We start from the raw sequence: 18410 nt of genomic DNA, 5'->3' as shown, positions 1-18410 counted from the left end.
GAGTGGAAGAATGTGGCAGAGTATGGTTCTATGCAATAGTTATAAGATTTGGTACTTGCCCGTGGTTGCGGGCAGCCCACGTCAACTGCCGCCAGGGGCTCATCGGAAGACTCCGGAACATCCCTGGTCAGGGTTGACGTGGGAGGCCTCGCGCTTGGCGAATCAGTATGGGGTGGAGCGTTGATCACGTTGGTTGCTGGAGTTGAAGTTGGTATGGAAGCTTTGTGAGAGAAATCCATTTCGACCGGATTCCAGGAGGAAGTAAAGGATGCAAGGCACTGGTGACTGACCTCATCTCTTTCTCCCCAGACATCTACTCCCGGATTAGGGAGGGGGGAGGTTACTACACGCTCTCCCTCCCCTCGTCGAATTACGCCACGGGGCGCAGTTTGGTTGATTCTATATTGACCTGAGATGGCGAAAGGATTGGAGGTATTTCGCTGTTTTTGTAATGAAAAACGTGAGAAGGTACTTGCCCGATACAGTGGGCTGCCCACGCCGACTGCCGCCAGAGGCTCATCGGAAAAATCCGGGACATCCCTGGTCAGGGTCGACGTGGGAGGCCTCGCGCTTGGCGAATCGTATGGAGAAACTGGAGTGATTTTGCTTGTCGACGGAATGTTGATGAGGTTGTGTATTTTATCATATTCAGCAGCTGTCAAAGGGGGACGACTGGGGTAAAGCTTTCCATTGGTATTGTTCGTATTCGTCATTCGTAGTCCTGAGTCGTGGTCCATGTCCTTGCAGTTGTCAAAAATACCAAAAATTTGGGGTGAAGATCGTTCGTCCGTTCTCGTGTCCATTTTCAGTGCAGGGTCGTTATTGTAGGTGGGACAGAATGCTGGTTTATGAGGTTCCTGGTCCATTATTTGATTCTCCGTCGATGGATGTACTGGTTTTGTTCGACGGTGCTGGCGTTCGTTTACCCTGGTGGTGCGCTGTTTCTGTAGGTGAGAATTCCATGTGCCGTTTATTGCTTCTACTACGAGTCATGATAGTGCACTGCTGTCTGTTGTTTTTGCGGTTTTCTCGTTGCTCTTGCTGCTGCGGGATACCTGATTGGTCCTTCCTAGATAGCCACTCGGTTTGTGCTGGTTGAATTTGCTGCACATGTGTACTTGAAAAAGCTTTAGAAGACGGTTTCTGGGTAGTGGTAGTATTCTGTTGATGGTGTGGTGATGATGGTTGACTGTGGGAGCATGATTTCAGTGCTTCTTTCAAAGCGGCGAGCTCTTTTGTTAGTGTAGCTACTTGTTGCTGCAATGTAGCTATTATGAGATCTTTGGCAGCCAGTTGTTGTTGAATTTGTTCTTGTACAACTGTTGCAAAAGTTTCCCGTTTATTTTCTTCTGCGTACAGGCGTCTTGCTTCGGTAATTGAAATGCTTTTGTCGACTTTCAAACGAACAATTTTCTCCTCCTCTTGGTATTTAGGGCAGTCTCGCGAAGTCGTTTGATGTCCAGTCTTGCAGTGAAGGCAGTTTGGCGGATTGACACAATGTTCACCATCGGGAACATCATGTTGGACGGCACATCGCAGACAGATGCTGGGTTGCTGGCAGATTTTCTTAGAGTGTCCGTAGTATCCACATGGGCGAAGGGTAGTAAACCCTAACTTCTTTACGCAGTAGTCCAAAGTAGACAATATCCGGCACAGTGGTGCCATGGAAGGACAGAACCAATAATGGAGTATTCTTAAGAGCGCCGTTTACTCGTTTCCTGATTCTCCTTACTGCATGAACACCCTGGGGTTTGAGGTAGTCCAGAATCAGATTATCGTCTTTGTTGATGGTGTCCGTATCATACACTATTCCTTGAACGGTGTTGAGCGTAGGATGATGGGCGATTTCAACCTCAGTGCCGTCCGTCAGTTTCGTGATTTTGGTGAGCTTCTCGAGAATACTTTTGGAGCTAGTGCGAAGAATGTAGCGTGAACCGCGACCTTCGCGAGAAGCGCTTATGGTTCTGGCTTCCTTCACACTAACCATGAGCTCTATGGAAGCACCCACAATGATGGAGTCCGGTAAGGCAGCATTTTCTTGTTGTTGATCACCAGGCACTTTGTCGTTCAGTTTACGTCGCAAGACTAGTACAATCACTTGCCCCAAATCATCCGGACCAAGCATCCATTCTGGTACGTTGCTGCGGCATATTGTCCTCTCTGAGCCCCCAGGGGGGCCAGGAGACCTACCGGACATTTACCCGGCAGTATTCAGCACAATTTAATCTTCGGCGTATTTATCACTGAAACGTTTTATGCCTCTTCTAAGACACTACCTAGCACTCGGGATACTGCACTGTGTATTCAATTTGAGAACGACGAGTGTGTGGATGTGTTTATACACAACAGCAGCACCGCGTGATATAGCCACTAATTGATTTGTGATAAATTCACTAGTTTCACATCAAATTATCCGTAAACTTCACTGTTTATGTAATCTATTGCACTCCACTAACTGATTAACCACCGTTGGTGGTTTTTTAATAGTGTTATTACAACAGAAGATTGCTCAATCGATGAGGATTATTCGCGCGTCTTGACGAGCTATTATATCCCGAACTCGAATCCACGGATAGTACTGGCCGTCAATTTTAATGTGGATTGATTAAAAATTGTATGAGGTATGTCGAAAAACAACTCGTGCAAAGAAAGAATTGAGTGTATGTAATGTAGGGAGCAAGACTTTTTGACAGGGTGTCCGATTTTGCACAGTACGTACAGCAAAGTATCTAGCCGAATACAAAAAAAATCAAGTCAATACCAACATCTTAAGGAATTTATATCTAACCTGAAAAGTTTGGCTTTTTGTGCAATTGAACTTGATTAATTACTAAACTTTTCTTTTGCATTGACCATATCCATAACTGATCTTCGTTATCGAACAATAGAGACTCACAAAAAGTATTGCAATAATATTGAATCACCCTATCGAAGTGAATATCTCTAAAACCAGAACACCTACAAAAAAACCGCTTTCAGAAAATTTGTTGCCTTTGGGCTACTGAATAACGTTGATGAAGACAGCATCTTTGTAAGGTATTGGAGATATCAAGGTGAGTAAATGCGATACAATATTGTTGTAATACATTTTTTGAGTGTATACTTATGACGGGTAGTGTACTTGGCTAAGTGGAATAAGACTGTCATATTATTAGTGTATATCAAACAAAATAAATACCTATTTGATGATTAAGTTGCTATTTCGTTAACAAAAATATATCGAATGCATTTTGGAGACTTTTTACTACAATGTGTATAACCTCCATGAAGTCTATCGGCAAGCAGCAGTTTGCATATTCTCAAATTCACGCTACAGCTCTTCATCATAAAATGCTTGGAATGGTGAATAACGGAAGTGTGCGACATGGATTTTAAATATTCTTTCACGTATTGATTATAAATTTCTTCATCTTCAATATCAAAATTTTGAGAAATAAACAGCAGCATATTTTGCCCCATTATCCCCCAAACGTCCTATTTATATCATCTTTCATGCATACTCATTGGAATCAGAATGTTATCATATGAATGATATATTATATTAACTGCAATGGAACAATTTAACACATATACTTTTAGGGAAATTGGGGTGAAACAGACTTTACACCCCGCTGAAGCAATGTCGTAAGTACAAGAATCATTCGTATAGAAATTATCTGCCAAACAAGCTATTTATCAATTTATATGGTCATTCAAGCTTTTTGAATGTTTTTTTTTTTTATTTAACCCCATTGTACCCTAAATTTCCAAATTTCATAGGATGCAGAGATATTACTGATTAGCTCTTCATCAATATTAACTCATATCATGCATAGAAGTTTCAAGCTAAAGTTGTTTTAATTTAAAAGCAATAAAAAATAAGTTTATAGGTGAGTTTGGGTAAACTAAGCTCTAAAACTATATGATGCCGTCACCTCCCGTCTATGGGGCTATGCGCAAACAACATTTAGGATATTTTTGGAGTATATAAGCAATGGCTCATCGTTTGGAAATGTTTGGAATCGGTGGTATAAGGATGGGAACTACTCATATTTGAATGCGGGAAAACATAAATATAACCAATAATTTGAGATCAAACTCGCCAAAAATGGTTTCTTTAGGAATAAACCATGTGTGTTCGATCATTTATTTAGTTATTGTCATGTAAAAAATCATAAATAAAAATATAAAATGAATTTCTACCTTGAAAATATACCATTGCCTAATTGACCCCACAACACCCTAAAATTCCAACATTTTAATAACTTTTTGTATGTAACGTTACTCAACGGGAGTGGGGCGATGGGATCCCAGCGAAAAAATCATTCAAATCATAGCAAGTGCCGTAAAATAACAGAAATTCACAAATTTTATGGGGAACTGGGGTAAAACGGGCGCTATGACTCGCTTCAGAGAAGTTGCCCGTACATGAATCATCCACAAACCAATTCTTGAGTAAATTTGCTTTCGAATAAGCCATTGATGCTCACATAGTGTCTTGTATTAAGAAAGTAATTAATTTTTTCCACCTTTGGGCTTGATTTTGCCCAATGTGCAGTGTTGGGTTCCATGATTTTCACGACAGGTTCTTTCATGCCTCCCCCTATATTGGATGTTATATCGGAGTGTAAGTTCCACCCATTCTTGTACTAAAGAATTACTAAAAGTCGCTGCTTCTTGTGAGCTGCTTTCAATAGCAGCAGCTCTTCAAAGATGGCTAATCCTCTTTACCCAGTTCAAAAGTAGGTGTTCTGTAAAGAATAACTTAATTTATTTGTCCCTTTGTTTTTCGTCCCAGTTCAGAGTTCCGTGGATGCACAAGATTTTCCCTGCAGTAGACACCATCAACCATTACCATCAACAACAATCGCAGCAGTAGCAGCAGCAGCAGCCACAGCACCAACACCGGGAGCACTGCAGAAACAGATCTCAAGGCTTCCTTCCGGTTTCCTTGTTGGGTGCAACGTGGAAAGTGGGTGCTTTCTTGACTTCCTCGCGCGATGGTTTGCACGGAGCCCAAAAAAAAAACTGGTGCTTCTCTAGACAAAGAACACTGACAATGACGTCGACGAAAGGTTTGAAATGCATTCCACCACACCACCAAGACAGTCAAAATATATATAAAAGCACACGACGGCAGCAGGAGTAGGTACGTGTGCAACCAAGTGAAACAGGGAATTCCGGCGCAGTTGACAATAAACTTAGACCGGCATCAGCCCTCTTTGTCTCTGATGGATGGAAAGAACGAACAACTACAGATACGTGCTAGGTGTCTCAATGAGGATGACGCTAATGGGTGATGATGGTTGACAGTGCGGAATAGTTCGAATCAAGTGATCCCATCAATTTCAGCGCCACCAGATGTGGTGGTAGCAATGTTTTAACACATGGATCCCCAGTGAATCTTTTGCTGTGTTTAACGCAAAAAAAAATGCTGCATCAAACGGGGATTAGTTTTGCAAATACCTGAACCATGATAACCATTCAAATAAATGTTTATTTATGCTTCACTCACAAATATATTTTCAATATTTTGGACAAATGATGTTTTCTAACTAATTTTTTTTATAGCCCCGGCACTTTCGTCAGTTGCTCTTTCTCCCTGAGAGCAGCTGACACTGACCCTCTTCTGAGCCCATGGCTCAAATGAACCCGGATACTTGGACATCGGCGAACGGCAACCCATAATGGACCGCCAATCGGACTGGAAACAGGAACAACCAACAGCCACACATCAACATCCTCGAGCTCATCATTCTACCATGATAGGGTAGAAAGTGAAAGCAGCGCAACGGCCACCAGTTCGATGTAGTACAATTAGAAATAGAATACATTTAGGCGCTGTACAAAGTGTATGTACTGCTTCCAATTGGAATCGCTCATGCAGTACCCAAGTGGACAATAGAGCTGCAAATTAGGTTAAGTGATTGAAGAATAAAAAAAAACTACCCAAGTAACCAGTAAGCATTTGAAATAGCATTACTCCAGCATTATAGTAGTCCTTACGACAAGGCATTAATGCTAATTGGCCGTATATGCGCCTATAGTGATACCTCACAGCAGGTTTTGGCAAAATAACCGGCTGCCTGAGTGCAGCACCTTCAGGAACGTCGTATCAAAATGTCAATGAAGCGTAACGCCTTGTCGAGCAAAACAAGACAAAAATAGATTTACGTCCGCTCCTCGTTCTTCGCGCTTCCTCGTCCTTGCACACTCCAGCTGATGTTAAATAGTACTTTTTTGCATATTTTAATAGTTATTTGGATTTGAACTTACGATCCAAAGATTATTCGTCCATGTTTGCTGCTCAAGTTTCTGTTCCACGCTTCAGGATATGCCACAGCTGATCCGATGGCGTGCGCTGATTTAACCCCCAATAAAAAGAATAATTCGGAAGCAGCTTCAGTTCCAACAATAAAACTTGTGTTCCCTCTTCCGCATAATTTCATGACCCGCCAAAGTGTTCACCGATTCGGTACATACTTTTCGACCAAATGATTCATGGTAATTATTCGTTGGCCATGTTCCTAATCTGAACCAGCAGCAGCAATTTTTGCTGTTGGATAAATTCGGAAAAAAAAACAAGGGAAAATGAATATGGAACTCAGATGTACAAGTATGTCAACAGAGACATAGAACAAGTAAAAAAGAGACAACATGCGTTATCCAACACGTAGAATATCTTCCATACTCTTTGCTCTTAGCATTTGAAGAGCAGTTAAAAAGCATTCTGAATGCTTCCAGGCGAAAACACCTCAAGCAGTTGAAATGCTAATTAACAGCCAAAAGCTTTTGTGCAGCACAGGTTATGCTAATTCAAGGCAGCTATGCATTCGAACTGTTTATGTAGGGCAGCAAGCACTTTAAATGCTTAGATCTGCTCTACGGCTTATCCAAATGCTTGGTGTTACCTGGGTAAATTTTTGGCCAAAAGGCTGACAATTTTTGGAACCAACGGTCCATTTTGTGATATTTGTGGGAGGTGGGATCCAATCTTAGGTCCTCGATTTTCAAGGCATACACTTCAACACCAGGTCCACTCCATTAAAATTTTACCTCATATCTTTCTTCATAAATAAAGCCATGCAATTCCTTGCAAATCACATGTTAAAGCTCATCACCATGCTACAAATGTAACCGGAAGAGAGCGCACCCACGCTTTTATTAATCGCGCGCTTCCACCCACGGTATCGTGTTCAGGTGAATTCTGATGGGCTATTCATTTCATATCTAGGTTCAAAGGCTGGATTTCAAAAGCGGTACTCACTCATACACCAAGCTGCTCATTGAAAATTAAATAATGGTTCCCGGGAAGCGGATGCGTTAGTGACTCCCCATTTGATGAAGAATTTGACTGCCACGTTCTGTTGTGAACAACCATGCGTATCTAATATGGACGATGTAGCTACCGATGGGGGTCATTTTTGACTCCATGAGGTTCCGTATAAAGTTTATATATTTAAGGCCATCGGATTTTCATTACAAAACCCTTTCAGAGGCAGAGAACATTTCCTTCGAAAGAAATGCTAAAATTGACCGAAGGTTTCGATCCAGTTGGTATGTAATGCCACTATGAATCCGACAAAATACCAATGGGAAAATGCTTCACCCGGTTCGACAAGTGCGGTTTTCAAGATGCGGAGTCTCCTCGCTCCAGAATGAGTGCGCTCACAATAATGTAATGTATGTAGAGGTATGAGGAAATTTCATAATGGCATAGCGATGATCGAGAAGAAAGCGGGGAAGCGACGCAGCGTGGAGGGGAAGATTCTCTCTAAGCTCTTTTATTAAATTGACTTTCGGAATGGCACATATTTACTGCCTTGATGTGTAAACATGCATGAAATACGTCAAATTGGGCTACAGGTCGCTGGGCAATGCATAAAATGAGCCATGTGATTTTCGGTGCGGAAAATGGATTTATGCTCTGTCTATCGGATTATATTTTAGCGGGAACGGTTCGTGGGAATGCATGTGAATTGTATACTTTTTCATGTCAATTCGACGTAATGAGGAGAGATCTGTTTTTGATTTACATCCGAACTAATGTGGCGTGGAATTCTGAGCATTTGATTGCGCATTGCTGAGCAGAACGAGCAAGTTTGGTAAAGGGTTGTCATTCAATTATAGGTGTTCAACTTTTTGCAGTACATAACTCGAAACTGCATTGGGCTTTCCCTTTAGGGCGGAATCAGTGGTCTAATAGCATTCTACATTGTTCCTTTATATCTCCTTTCTAACTCGGGGTAAATCACCTAGGTTACCGATTTCGCCGTCTTCAAAAATATGGCCATACGTATCACCTTTTTCTAACACAGCCTCTCGTATCGTGACACCTGGAATCCACTACAGCAGACGGAATAGCAAATCGATCACGTTCTGATTAACGGACGGCACATCTCCGACATTATTGACGTCAGGACCTATCGACTCTGACCACTACCTAGTGAAGGTCAAACTGCGTCCAAAACTCTCCTTCATTAACAATGTACGGTACCGACTACCGCCTCGACACAACCTAAAGCGACTGAAGCAAACAAATGTTGCCTCATCGTACGCGCAGAATCTCGAGACAGCCTTGCCAGACGTGGGCGAGCTCGATGAGGCATCTCTAGAGGACTGCTTGAGTACAGTGAACGCAGCCATCAACGACGCAGCCGAGAGCACCATCGGGTACGTGGAACGGAATCGACGGAACGAATGGTTCGACGGAGAGTGCAGAACGGTTTTGGAGGAGAAGAACACAGCAAGGGCGGTAATGCTGCAGCAAGACACCCGACAGAAGCGGAAATAGCAGATCCGCCTCTTTCGAGAGAAAAGCGCCGCCTGGAAGAAGCGGAGTGCGAAGAAATGGAACTGCTGTGCCGTTCCCATGAAACACGGGAGCTCTACGAGAAGCTCAACGCATCCCGCATAGACCTGTGCGCTGACTTTATTTTGCTCGGCGGCGAAGTGAGGACCATTCTTGGCCGGCGGCAGCGGCGTTATCGGCGTCAAGCCGGTGGCAACTTTCGGCGGCGCCGGAGGCCTGAAAATTCGGGTCCTAAATTTGACCATGAAGTCAACATTGGCGAAGCAAAGAATTTGTCAATACGCTCTATTTGTAGTCTATAGTGCAGTGCAAGTCGCATTGCTCCATTGTCATTGAAGGGCAATAAGGCGTCAGTTTGGATACAGTTTTTGTTTTGTTTCCTTAAAAGCTTCAGAATCTTTCAATATTTGATAACAAGGTCGCCCAATTTAAACTAAGGAATCCCAGAAAGATTTCCAGGAGGAATTCTCGAAGGAACTCCAACAGGAATCTTAAAAGATCTGCAGAATAAATCTTTTAGGAAACTCCTGGAAAAATCACTGAACGAAATCGCGGAGGAATCCCTGAAGGAAATGCTAGACCCCAAATGGAAGAGAACGAGCTTTTGGAGCCAAACTACTGAATCCTTGCAGGAGCTGCGGTTCGAAATACTGAAAGAAATTCTTTAGGCATTCCTAGTTATTCAAGAATCTCTGTTGAGGAGATCCCTGCAGAAATCCCACTAACTCCAGAAGGAATCCCCAATGAAATATAAGAAGGACTCAGCGAAGAAATTCTTGGAGAAATTTTCGAAGGAGTTCTAGTAGTAATCCTCAGGGAAATTCTACAGGAATCCCCGAAGGCATTCGATGAGGAATTCCCGAAAGAATTCCAAGATAAATTCCGAAGGAATTCTAGGAGGAATCCCCGAAAGAATTCCAGGAGGAATCACCGACGGAATTCCATGACGTATCTCCAAGAAATTGCAGAAGGGATTCCAGGCAAAGTTTCAGGAGGAATCTCCGAAAGAATTCCTGGAGGACTCCCCGAAGGGAAACCAGTAAAAATTTCCACAGAAATTCCAGAAGGAATTTCCGCAGAAATTCCAATGGAATCTCTGAAGAAATTACAGAAGGAATTCCAAGAGCGAACCCCGAAGGTAGTTCAGGGGGTATTCCATTTCAGAATTTCAGAAGGAATTCCAAAAGAATTCCAGGAGGAATGTCCGAAAAAAAATGGCATTCGGCCAAATGACCCGAAACCCCCCAAATGATCTCCATGCGGAATCCCCGAAGGAAGTCCAGGAAGAATACCCGAATAAATTCCAAAAGGAATCTTCGAAGGAATTCCAGGAGGTATCTCCAAAAAAAATCACGAGGGATCTTCGAAGGAGGTCCATATGGAATTCCCTAAGGAATCCCACAATAAATCCCCGAAATAATTCCAGGAGGAATCTCCCAAGGAATTTTAGAAGGAATTCACAAAGGTTTTCCAAGAGAAATTCCCGGAAGAATTCCAAGAGAAATATCCAAAGGAATTCCAGGATAATTTCAGGAGGAATCTCCGAAGGAATTCCTTAAAGAGATCCTGAAACAATACATGAAAAATCTCCATGAGGCATCCCCGAAGGAATTCCAGGACGAATTCCCGAAGGAAGGCCAGTAAGAACTCCCGATAGAATTTCTTCAAGAATCCGTGCAGAAATTCCAGAAGGAATCTCCGATGGATTTCCAGGCAGAATTTCCAAAGATTTTCAAGAGGAATCCCCGAAGGAATTTGAGGAGGAATCCATGAAAGATTATCAGAATGGAAAGCCCGAAAGATTTTCAGAAGAAATCCCTGAAAGAATTTTTGAAGTTATTCCAAAAGAATATTCTGGAGTATTCCCTGAAAGAAATCCTGGAGGACTTCGTATAGGAATTTCATAAGAGATCCTTTAAGAATTCCTGGGGACCTAACTAAAATGCTTAGGAATTTTTTGAAGGAACTCGCAGAAGTATTTCTGAATGAACTCCTGTAAGAAATCCTGAAGGAATCTCTAATGTAGCTCCTGTACGCATCTGTGAATCCTCCTGGAAAAGAGCTCCAGGAGCGATCCCTGAAATAATTCATAAAATAAACTTCTCGAGTAATATCTCAAGGGAATTTCTGAAGGAATTTTAGAAGGAACTCCTAGACTAATCCATGAATGAACTTCCGTAGAAATCCTAGAAGGAACTCCTGGAGCAACCCCTGAATATATTCAAGAGAAATCCCTAAAGCGGTTCAGGAGAAGTCTCTGAAGATACATCTACACGAATCTCTGAAACTCCTGGAAGATCTCTGAAGGAACTCCTGGACTAATCCCTGTAGGAATTTCTAAAGAAACTGCAGAATAAATCCATGGAGGAACTCCTCGAATAATTTCTGAGATCCTCCAGGAGATCCTCGTAGGAATTCCTAAAGGAACTTCTGGAGGAATTCCTGGTGGATCTACAGCGGGCATTCCTGAATCTTTCCGAAACAATCTCTAAAGGAACTTCTGGAATAATACCTGAGGGAGCTCCTGTTGGAATAGCTGAGGGAACTTCTGAAGGAATCCTTGATGAAAAACTGGAGGTATACCTGAATCCTCCTGGAACTACTGGGAAAAATCCTGAAAGAACTCCTGGAGAGATAACTGAAGGAACTTCTGGAGCGATCATTGTAAGAATTACTATTCTGGAGAAATCCTCGAAGGAACTCCTGGATTAATCCCTGAGAGAACTTCTGTAGGAGTACCTGAAGGAACTCCTTGAGAAAATCCTGAAGGGACTTTTGAAAGAATCTATGAAAAATCTCCATGAGGCATCCTAAAGGAGTTTCAGGAGGAATAGCCGAAAGAATTTCAGGAGAGATCTTTGAAGAAATTCTTAGAGGGATCGCGCAAGGAACTCAAGGAGAAGTTTTTGAAAGGATTCTTGGAAAAATCATTGCAGAAACACCTGCATAAATAACTAGAAGAATTTATGGGATCATCTCTGATGAATTCCAGGAAGAATACCTGAAGGAATTCCAGTATAGATCTTTGAAGAAGGATCTCCTGTGGAAAACCTTAATAAAACTCTTGAAGTGATACCTGAAGGATCTCCTGGAGCAATCCCTGAAGGTAATCCAAAAAGCTACTGAAAGGAACACCAGAAGAAATCCCTGATTAAAATTCTTGAAGGAGCTCATGCAGGAATTCCTGAAGAATCTACAGAAGGATTCCCTGAAGGAATTCCTAAATAAACCGCTGAAGCACCTCCTATGGGAATTGCTTAAGGATCTTCTTAATGAATCCCTGATGGATCTTCAGGAGGCATCCTTGAATCCTCCTGAAAGAATCTCTGAAGGAACCCCTGTCAGAATTCCTGAAAGATCTGCTGAAGAGTTTTAAGAAGGAATCCTTGGTTGATCTTCTGGAGGCATCATTGAATCCTTCTGGAATAATCTCTAATGGAGCTTCTGGAGAAATGTGAAAAATAAATGATGACAACAATGCTAGACGTGAAATATTGTGGCGCATCATCAGTGGAAGTCGGGCCTAATATGGGCGCCAGAAGAAGCTGCGGTCCAAAAAGATTCACTCACGCACTAAGTACAAGACGCTGATAAAACCGCTGGTCCTCTACGGACACAAAACATGGACCATGCTCGAGGAGGATCTGCAATAACTCGAAATTTTCGAGCGACGCGTGCTAAGGATGATCTTCGGCAGCATGCAAGAGAACGGTGTGGGGCGGCGAAGGATGAACCACGAGCTCGTTGTACTCTACGGCGAACCAAGTATCCAGAAGGTGGCCAAGGCCGGAATGATACGGTGGGCTGGGCATGTTGCAAGAATGCCGAACAGCAACCCCGCAAAGTTGGTGTTCGCGACGGATCCGGTTGGCGCAAGAAGGCGTGGAGCGTGGAGAGTGTGATGGACGAACCAGGTGGAGCGTGACTTGGCGAGCATTGGGCGTGACCGAGGATGGAGAGCGGCAGCCACGAACCGAGTATTATGGAAAAATATTGTTGATTCAGTTTTATCTACATCAATGAACTAAAAAAAAACAGGTACAATTAAACCAAACCTAACCCATATCTCATTTACAGCGTTAGCAAGTTTTTTTTGTCGCAAAAGCATCTTTCCTCTCAAGGGGCGATTAGAAACTCTCCTCCCATGCTCTCATCAACGACCAGACCCTGTCTCATGAATGGAAAATTGAAAAACTTTGCCTATATTTGTGAACGTTTATTGATTCCCCGCCGGAATCAACATCTGATTCCTAGGCCCAACCGAAACTCAAACAAAGTGAGTCTCTTCTCTGAAATCCAATGTCAACCCACAATCAAGCTGTCCCCCCATTAAACCACATCCACCCCTCTACCCTCCATCACCACTACTGAGCCCTTGAGCTTTGTCACTCTCGTTCACGGTATTAGTTCAAAGTCACTTCTCCGCCCGAAAAAGGCTCATCATACAATGGGCCACCACAGCCAACTTCCCCAAAAGCGGTGGCGGGTGGCGGGCGGCGCAAAGCAATCGATTGAAAGCCGTAAAAGTGAAAATATGAGGCCCTTCCGGTGCCGGTTTCATTGTAAAACTTTGCTCTACGTCCATAAATTAATTCCCCATTTCAGCACGTTGCGTCGGGCTAGGTTTAGGTAGAGCTGTGATCAGAGATGCCTTTCACTTATTGGCACATAAATATAACACACACTGCTCACACTCTGACTGGATGCGATGTGATGTGCGAGGGAATTTCGGTCCATGGGAGACCTTTCTCGGAGGAACTGGCCGTGGGCAAGGGAGGAGACGTTGGTAAACCAAAGCCCTAATGGCCTTGTGCTGGATTCTTAAATCTCCATTTGATGGAAAACTTTTGCCTACAAATTTGCCGACAAATCTCTGCCGACCGACGAAATTGATGCCGCCGTCGGAAAATTTTACAACAAATAATGAGTGGTGGCGCAGGAGAGCAGAGGTCAGATGGGGCTGAACATGCTGCAGGGTGGATGTTTTCTCATTTGTGGCTTTGTGTCCCTTGGCATTGGAAAAGTTTTGATTCCCATGTTTGAGCGTCATGAGCGAGACGGAGCCGATGAGATCTGGTTAAATTGAATTGGAAGTTGATATGTAGTAAATTTCAAGCCTCTCAATAACACAGCGTGTTTGAAGGCAAAAATTAGACTGGCAACTAATCAATTGACCAATTAAAATTGAACACGTAAATATGTGAAACTAAGTCAACAATTGTGCTGGGTGAGTACGACTGGAATATAATGATTCCGGAATGCTGGCTTTCTCAGTCTTGGGTAAATCAAAACGGCAAGTTTTGCTTTTCCCGACGTTTCGGCTTTTTATTAAGCCTCATGGCCGTTTTGATTTACCCAAGACTGAGAAAGCCAGCATTCCTAAGTCAACAATTTTAGGCCAACAAATTGAGTCACAGAGCTCTTTCCAAAATCAGGAACGTCCTAAACTTGAAGGATCACTCTCAAGCTGATCAGCCACCTCATCTACTGTGCTTGACTCATCAAACATCATGCAGATCAACAGCTCTGCCGCCGTCCCAAATGTTTTGAACATATATCGTTGCCCTCTGAAAAGAATATAAATTGACCATATTTCATGCAAATCGTACCCTGATTGTTGAGCTCGTCTCGTCGCATTACATCTCCCAGAGCGATGTTGTATAGTAGGCATAATAGTCAGTTACCTAGTCGCAGTTCACGATGAGATCCTAATGAGAGCTGCTTTGAAATCGATGAACAGGTTATGCGTTTTGGTCTGATATTCATGGTATTTCTGGAGGATCTAATCCGTAGTCGACAGGCCGTCGATGAAACTGACTTAATAACTTTCCACCGACTCATTCGTTTTAGGCGAAAGACAACGGAGGGTTATCTGGCATAACACTTGTGATCTGCAACATTCAAAATGGTGATCGATCTGAAGTTCTCAAATTCCAAATTGTAGTCTTCTTGTGGATGTTATCCTTTATCGTAGACCCTGATTATCAACCATAATACAGACAGGGCATACGTCAATAAGTTCGGGCTGTAACACGGTGATTCGTTAAGAAGAGCATCCAACATAGCCCTGATCCTCACAAGTTCCTACCTCATGCTTCCACGTGTCAAGCGATGACAAAGACCACCAGTTAAGAGTTGTGTGCTTAGCTGCTAGTGCAGCCTAGGCACTGTTGTCCTTCTGACTTCAGCTAGATTGAAGAGGTATGTCTCGAGCGTCTGTTCACCAAGGAGGTGCGGCTCAAACAGCGTCTGTTCTGGAATCCAGCGGCTGAGTAAGAAATGCTGCATGACGCCTAGCTAGATCCAAGGTGCTAGCTGAAACTTGGAACTTGGAATTGCAAGTCACTTGGTTTCGCAGCATGTGACAGGATAATCTACGACGAACTACATCCCCGCAACTTCGACATCGTGGCGTTGCTGAAACTTTGTTGGACTGGACAGAAAGTGTGGAAAAGCGGGCATCGAGCGGCTACCTTCTACCAAAGCTGTGGCATCACCAATGAACTGGGAACAGGATTTATAGTGTTGGGCAAGATGAGACAACGTGTGATCGGGTGGCAGCCGATCAACGCAAGGATGTGCAAGTTGAGAGTTAGGGGCCGTTTCTTCAACTACAGCAGCATTTACGTATACTGCCCACACGACGGGAAACCTGATGACGAGAAAGAAGCGTTCTACTCACAAAGCAAACATACGATGATTGCTCGCCGCGTGACGTGAAAATCGTTGTCGGCGACATGAACACGTAGGTGGGAAGGAAGGAAATGTACTGACCGGTAATCGGGCGAAACAGCCTGCACGCCGTATCAAATGTTAACGGCCAGCGATGCGTTAACTTTGCAGCCTCCCGTAGTATGGTAGTCCGAAGCACCTTCTTCCCCCGCAAAGATATCCACAAAGCCACCTGGAGATCACCCGACCATCAAACAGAAAACCAAATCGACCACGTTCTAATTGACGGTAAGTTCTTCTCGGATATAACCAATGTCCGCACATACCGCAATATAGATTCGGATCACTACTTAGTCGGCTGTATGCATGCGCTCAAAAGTTTCGACAATTATTACCACGCGTCGAAGTCGAACGCCACGGCTTAACATCGAGTAGCTTCGTGACGTACCAGTGGCTCAATACTACGCGCAGCAGCTAGCAGCGGCCCTACCTACGGAATAGCAGCTTGGCGCAGAGATGCATTTGAACGCGTTCTGTTCATGTTCTGTTCAAGAGCTGTGCTCACGTGAGCCATGTTCAATTTAGCCTGGTACACGGTTTATATGGGAAAATACAAAAAATGGAAAAACTCAAGTTCCTGTATACTTTTTGAGTTCCACTTTGGTCCCATATCAACTGTGCGAAATTTCAGATCGATCGGAAAAACTATATTTTAGCGCCCGCCATTCTTAGTTTTTCATACGATTTACTATGGGGAAATTTTACTCCTGTTATGAAAAATCGCTAGGAGTCATCCCTAGATCCCTAAAAATAAGTCAACGAATGATTTCTGTAGAAAACTTCACTATGAATCAGACCTCTGAAGACAGCAAATCGATGCGACGTTCGTGGAAAAAGTTATTAGGCCTCACCCGATCGATAAAATAACGAGATTTTATTATTTATTGTTATTCCTTACATGTTAAACAGCGTTTGCATGCCATTCGGTTTTCAGTCAATAACTTTTTTCACATGCCTTAGATCGCTTTGCGGTCTTCGGAGGGTTGGTTCCTCGTAAAATTTCGAACCGAAATCATTCATCGATTTATTTTTAGAGGTTAAGGGGCAACCTGTGGCGATTTTTCTTTGAAAAAATGATTTTCTCCATACTAAATCGTATGGAAAATTAAAATGGCTGGCGCTAAAATATAGTTTCTCCGATTGATCTGAAATTTTGCACAGTTGATATGGGACCAAAATGGAACTCAAAAAGTGTACAGGAGTAAAATGTCTTTTTGTGTCCCACGCTAATGTTCATGTTCAAACATTTCAGGCGCCTGATCACAGTGCTCTTCGTAGCTAGTAGCAACTGATAGCAACAAATTGCTACCGTATGTGACCGTATGTGTCTTACACCACAATGGGATTTCAGAGTGAAAATTAAATCACGGCATACACCAAGAATTAAATGATATGTCATTTAGGTGGTGGTTCAAGGTATTGAATATCAGAATCTTTTGTTTTAGTAATCTATTTGGAAGACATCCCAGCAATTATGGCATAATTCAAGGGCCCCACACTGCTGGGACAACCGACGGAGACTTGACTGCTCCACGAAAAGTATTGAATATTAGGGCTCTTCTCACTACACCCGACTAAGCTCGGACATCTATTTATGTTCGTGATTCTTACTGCGCCATTCCCGCGTATCTGATGGTCTCTACCGGGCTGGAAAGTACGCCCAAGAGCACGCCATAATATCGTTGGAACGGAATCGAAGAGCTCTCCTGGTCTAGTGTAATGAGAATGCCATACGATATCTAACGATAACTAAGGGCTCGGAAGCATTGCAATGCTGCTTTCTAATCGATAGAAAACTCCTTCCCAATCCAAGCAAAACGCATCTGACCTGTCAGTTTTGAACACCGCTCGGTGTTCAATCTAGTAATCTAGATTGTGTTCAAAATTTTGAACATGCACTTGGGAGCTTTAAGGGAACAATTTTTGCACGCTCGCAGATCATGAGCGTTCAAAATGCATCTCTCAGCACTAGGCTTCGCGACTCCGAATCACAGAAACGACTGGTACGACGGCGAATGTGTACAGTTGGAAAACTAGAGGATTGCAGCATAGGCGAGAATGTTGCATACGGTGCGAGGGCGAACGAGGCACGGAACAGGCAGAACTCAGTCTTCTGGAAGAAGAAGCGCCAGGAGGAAGAGCGAGATAGCGAAACGATGGAGAAGGTGTACCGCGCTAAGGACACATGGAAGTTCTATGAGAAGCTGAACCGTGCGTGCAGAGGCTTTGTGCTACAAGCCGACATGTGCCTGTGGTGGATAAGATCTGCACAATAAAAATCATTATAAGAAATGTGCCACTACTTCTCTCCGTGTCTAATCATAACACAAGCGACCCGAATAAAAAATACAGTAGAAAAACCGAACGTTGTATTGTAACAGTACTATTTAGAACCATATTTTTACAATAGACACCACTGTAAAAATAAAAATACAAAAACAATAAGATGTAATGTAGACACCCATACCGTGAATTGTAAATAAGATTTTTACAATATATTATACAGGTTGTTAAGTATCGTAACAATATAAAAAAATATTTTTCCCCATATATATTTTTTTGCAAAACCATACATTTTATTATTAATGAATTGTTCAAAATACCGATACATGGGTTTAAATATACCATACATTGTATGGTACATGAATGGTTTCAAACAATAAAATGTACCGTAAATAAATTGTTTTTAATTGTAATTTCACTACTGGTTATACATTTAATCAAATGGTTTTGGAATGGTTCTCTTTTGTTATGTTGTATTGTTTTACATTACATAAGCCATATATACAGGGGATGGCCACAATGTTTGGGATAGGCAACTTTTTTTTCTCTCACAAAAAAGTTCAACATGCAATAACTTTTCATAGAGTGCATCAAAAAATCTCAA

The 18410-nt window shown here is 42.8% G+C and overlaps 1 protein-coding gene across 1 annotated transcript; it reads right to left on the bottom strand.

Annotated features, from left to right (window-relative positions):
• Positions 1 to 846: 846 nt before the first annotated feature.
• On the bottom strand, positions 847 to 2125 carry LOC115265175 (uncharacterized). Its single transcript, XM_029869438.1, has 2 exons — positions 1616 to 2125; positions 847 to 1554 (listed from the first exon to the last, which is right to left on the bottom strand). Exons 1-2 carry the CDS (start codon positions 2123 to 2125, stop codon positions 847 to 849), a joined length of 1218 nt encoding a protein of 405 aa, XP_029725298.1.
• Positions 2126 to 18410: the final 16285 nt, after the last annotated feature.

This window comes from Aedes albopictus, chromosome 2, assembly GCF_035046485.1.
Source record: "Aedes albopictus strain Foshan chromosome 2, AalbF5, whole genome shotgun sequence".
In the NCBI taxonomy this organism is placed as follows: domain Eukaryota; kingdom Metazoa; phylum Arthropoda; class Insecta; order Diptera; family Culicidae; genus Aedes; species Aedes albopictus.
Note: the sequence above shows the minus strand (reverse complement) of the source record. Positions and strands in the feature narration are given on the sequence as shown.

What these genes read in the sequence shown, in the direction of transcription:
- LOC115265175 (XM_029869438.1), bottom strand. Translation starts at nt 2,125, where the DNA reads ATGCTTGGTCCGGATGATTTGGGGCAAGTGATTGTACTAGTCTTGCGA. An exon ending in TTGGACTACTGCGTAAAGAA is followed by an intron (nt 1,555 to 1,615) that starts GTTAGGGTTTAC and finishes AAAATCTGCCAG; the next exon opens with CAACCCAGCATCTGTCTGCG.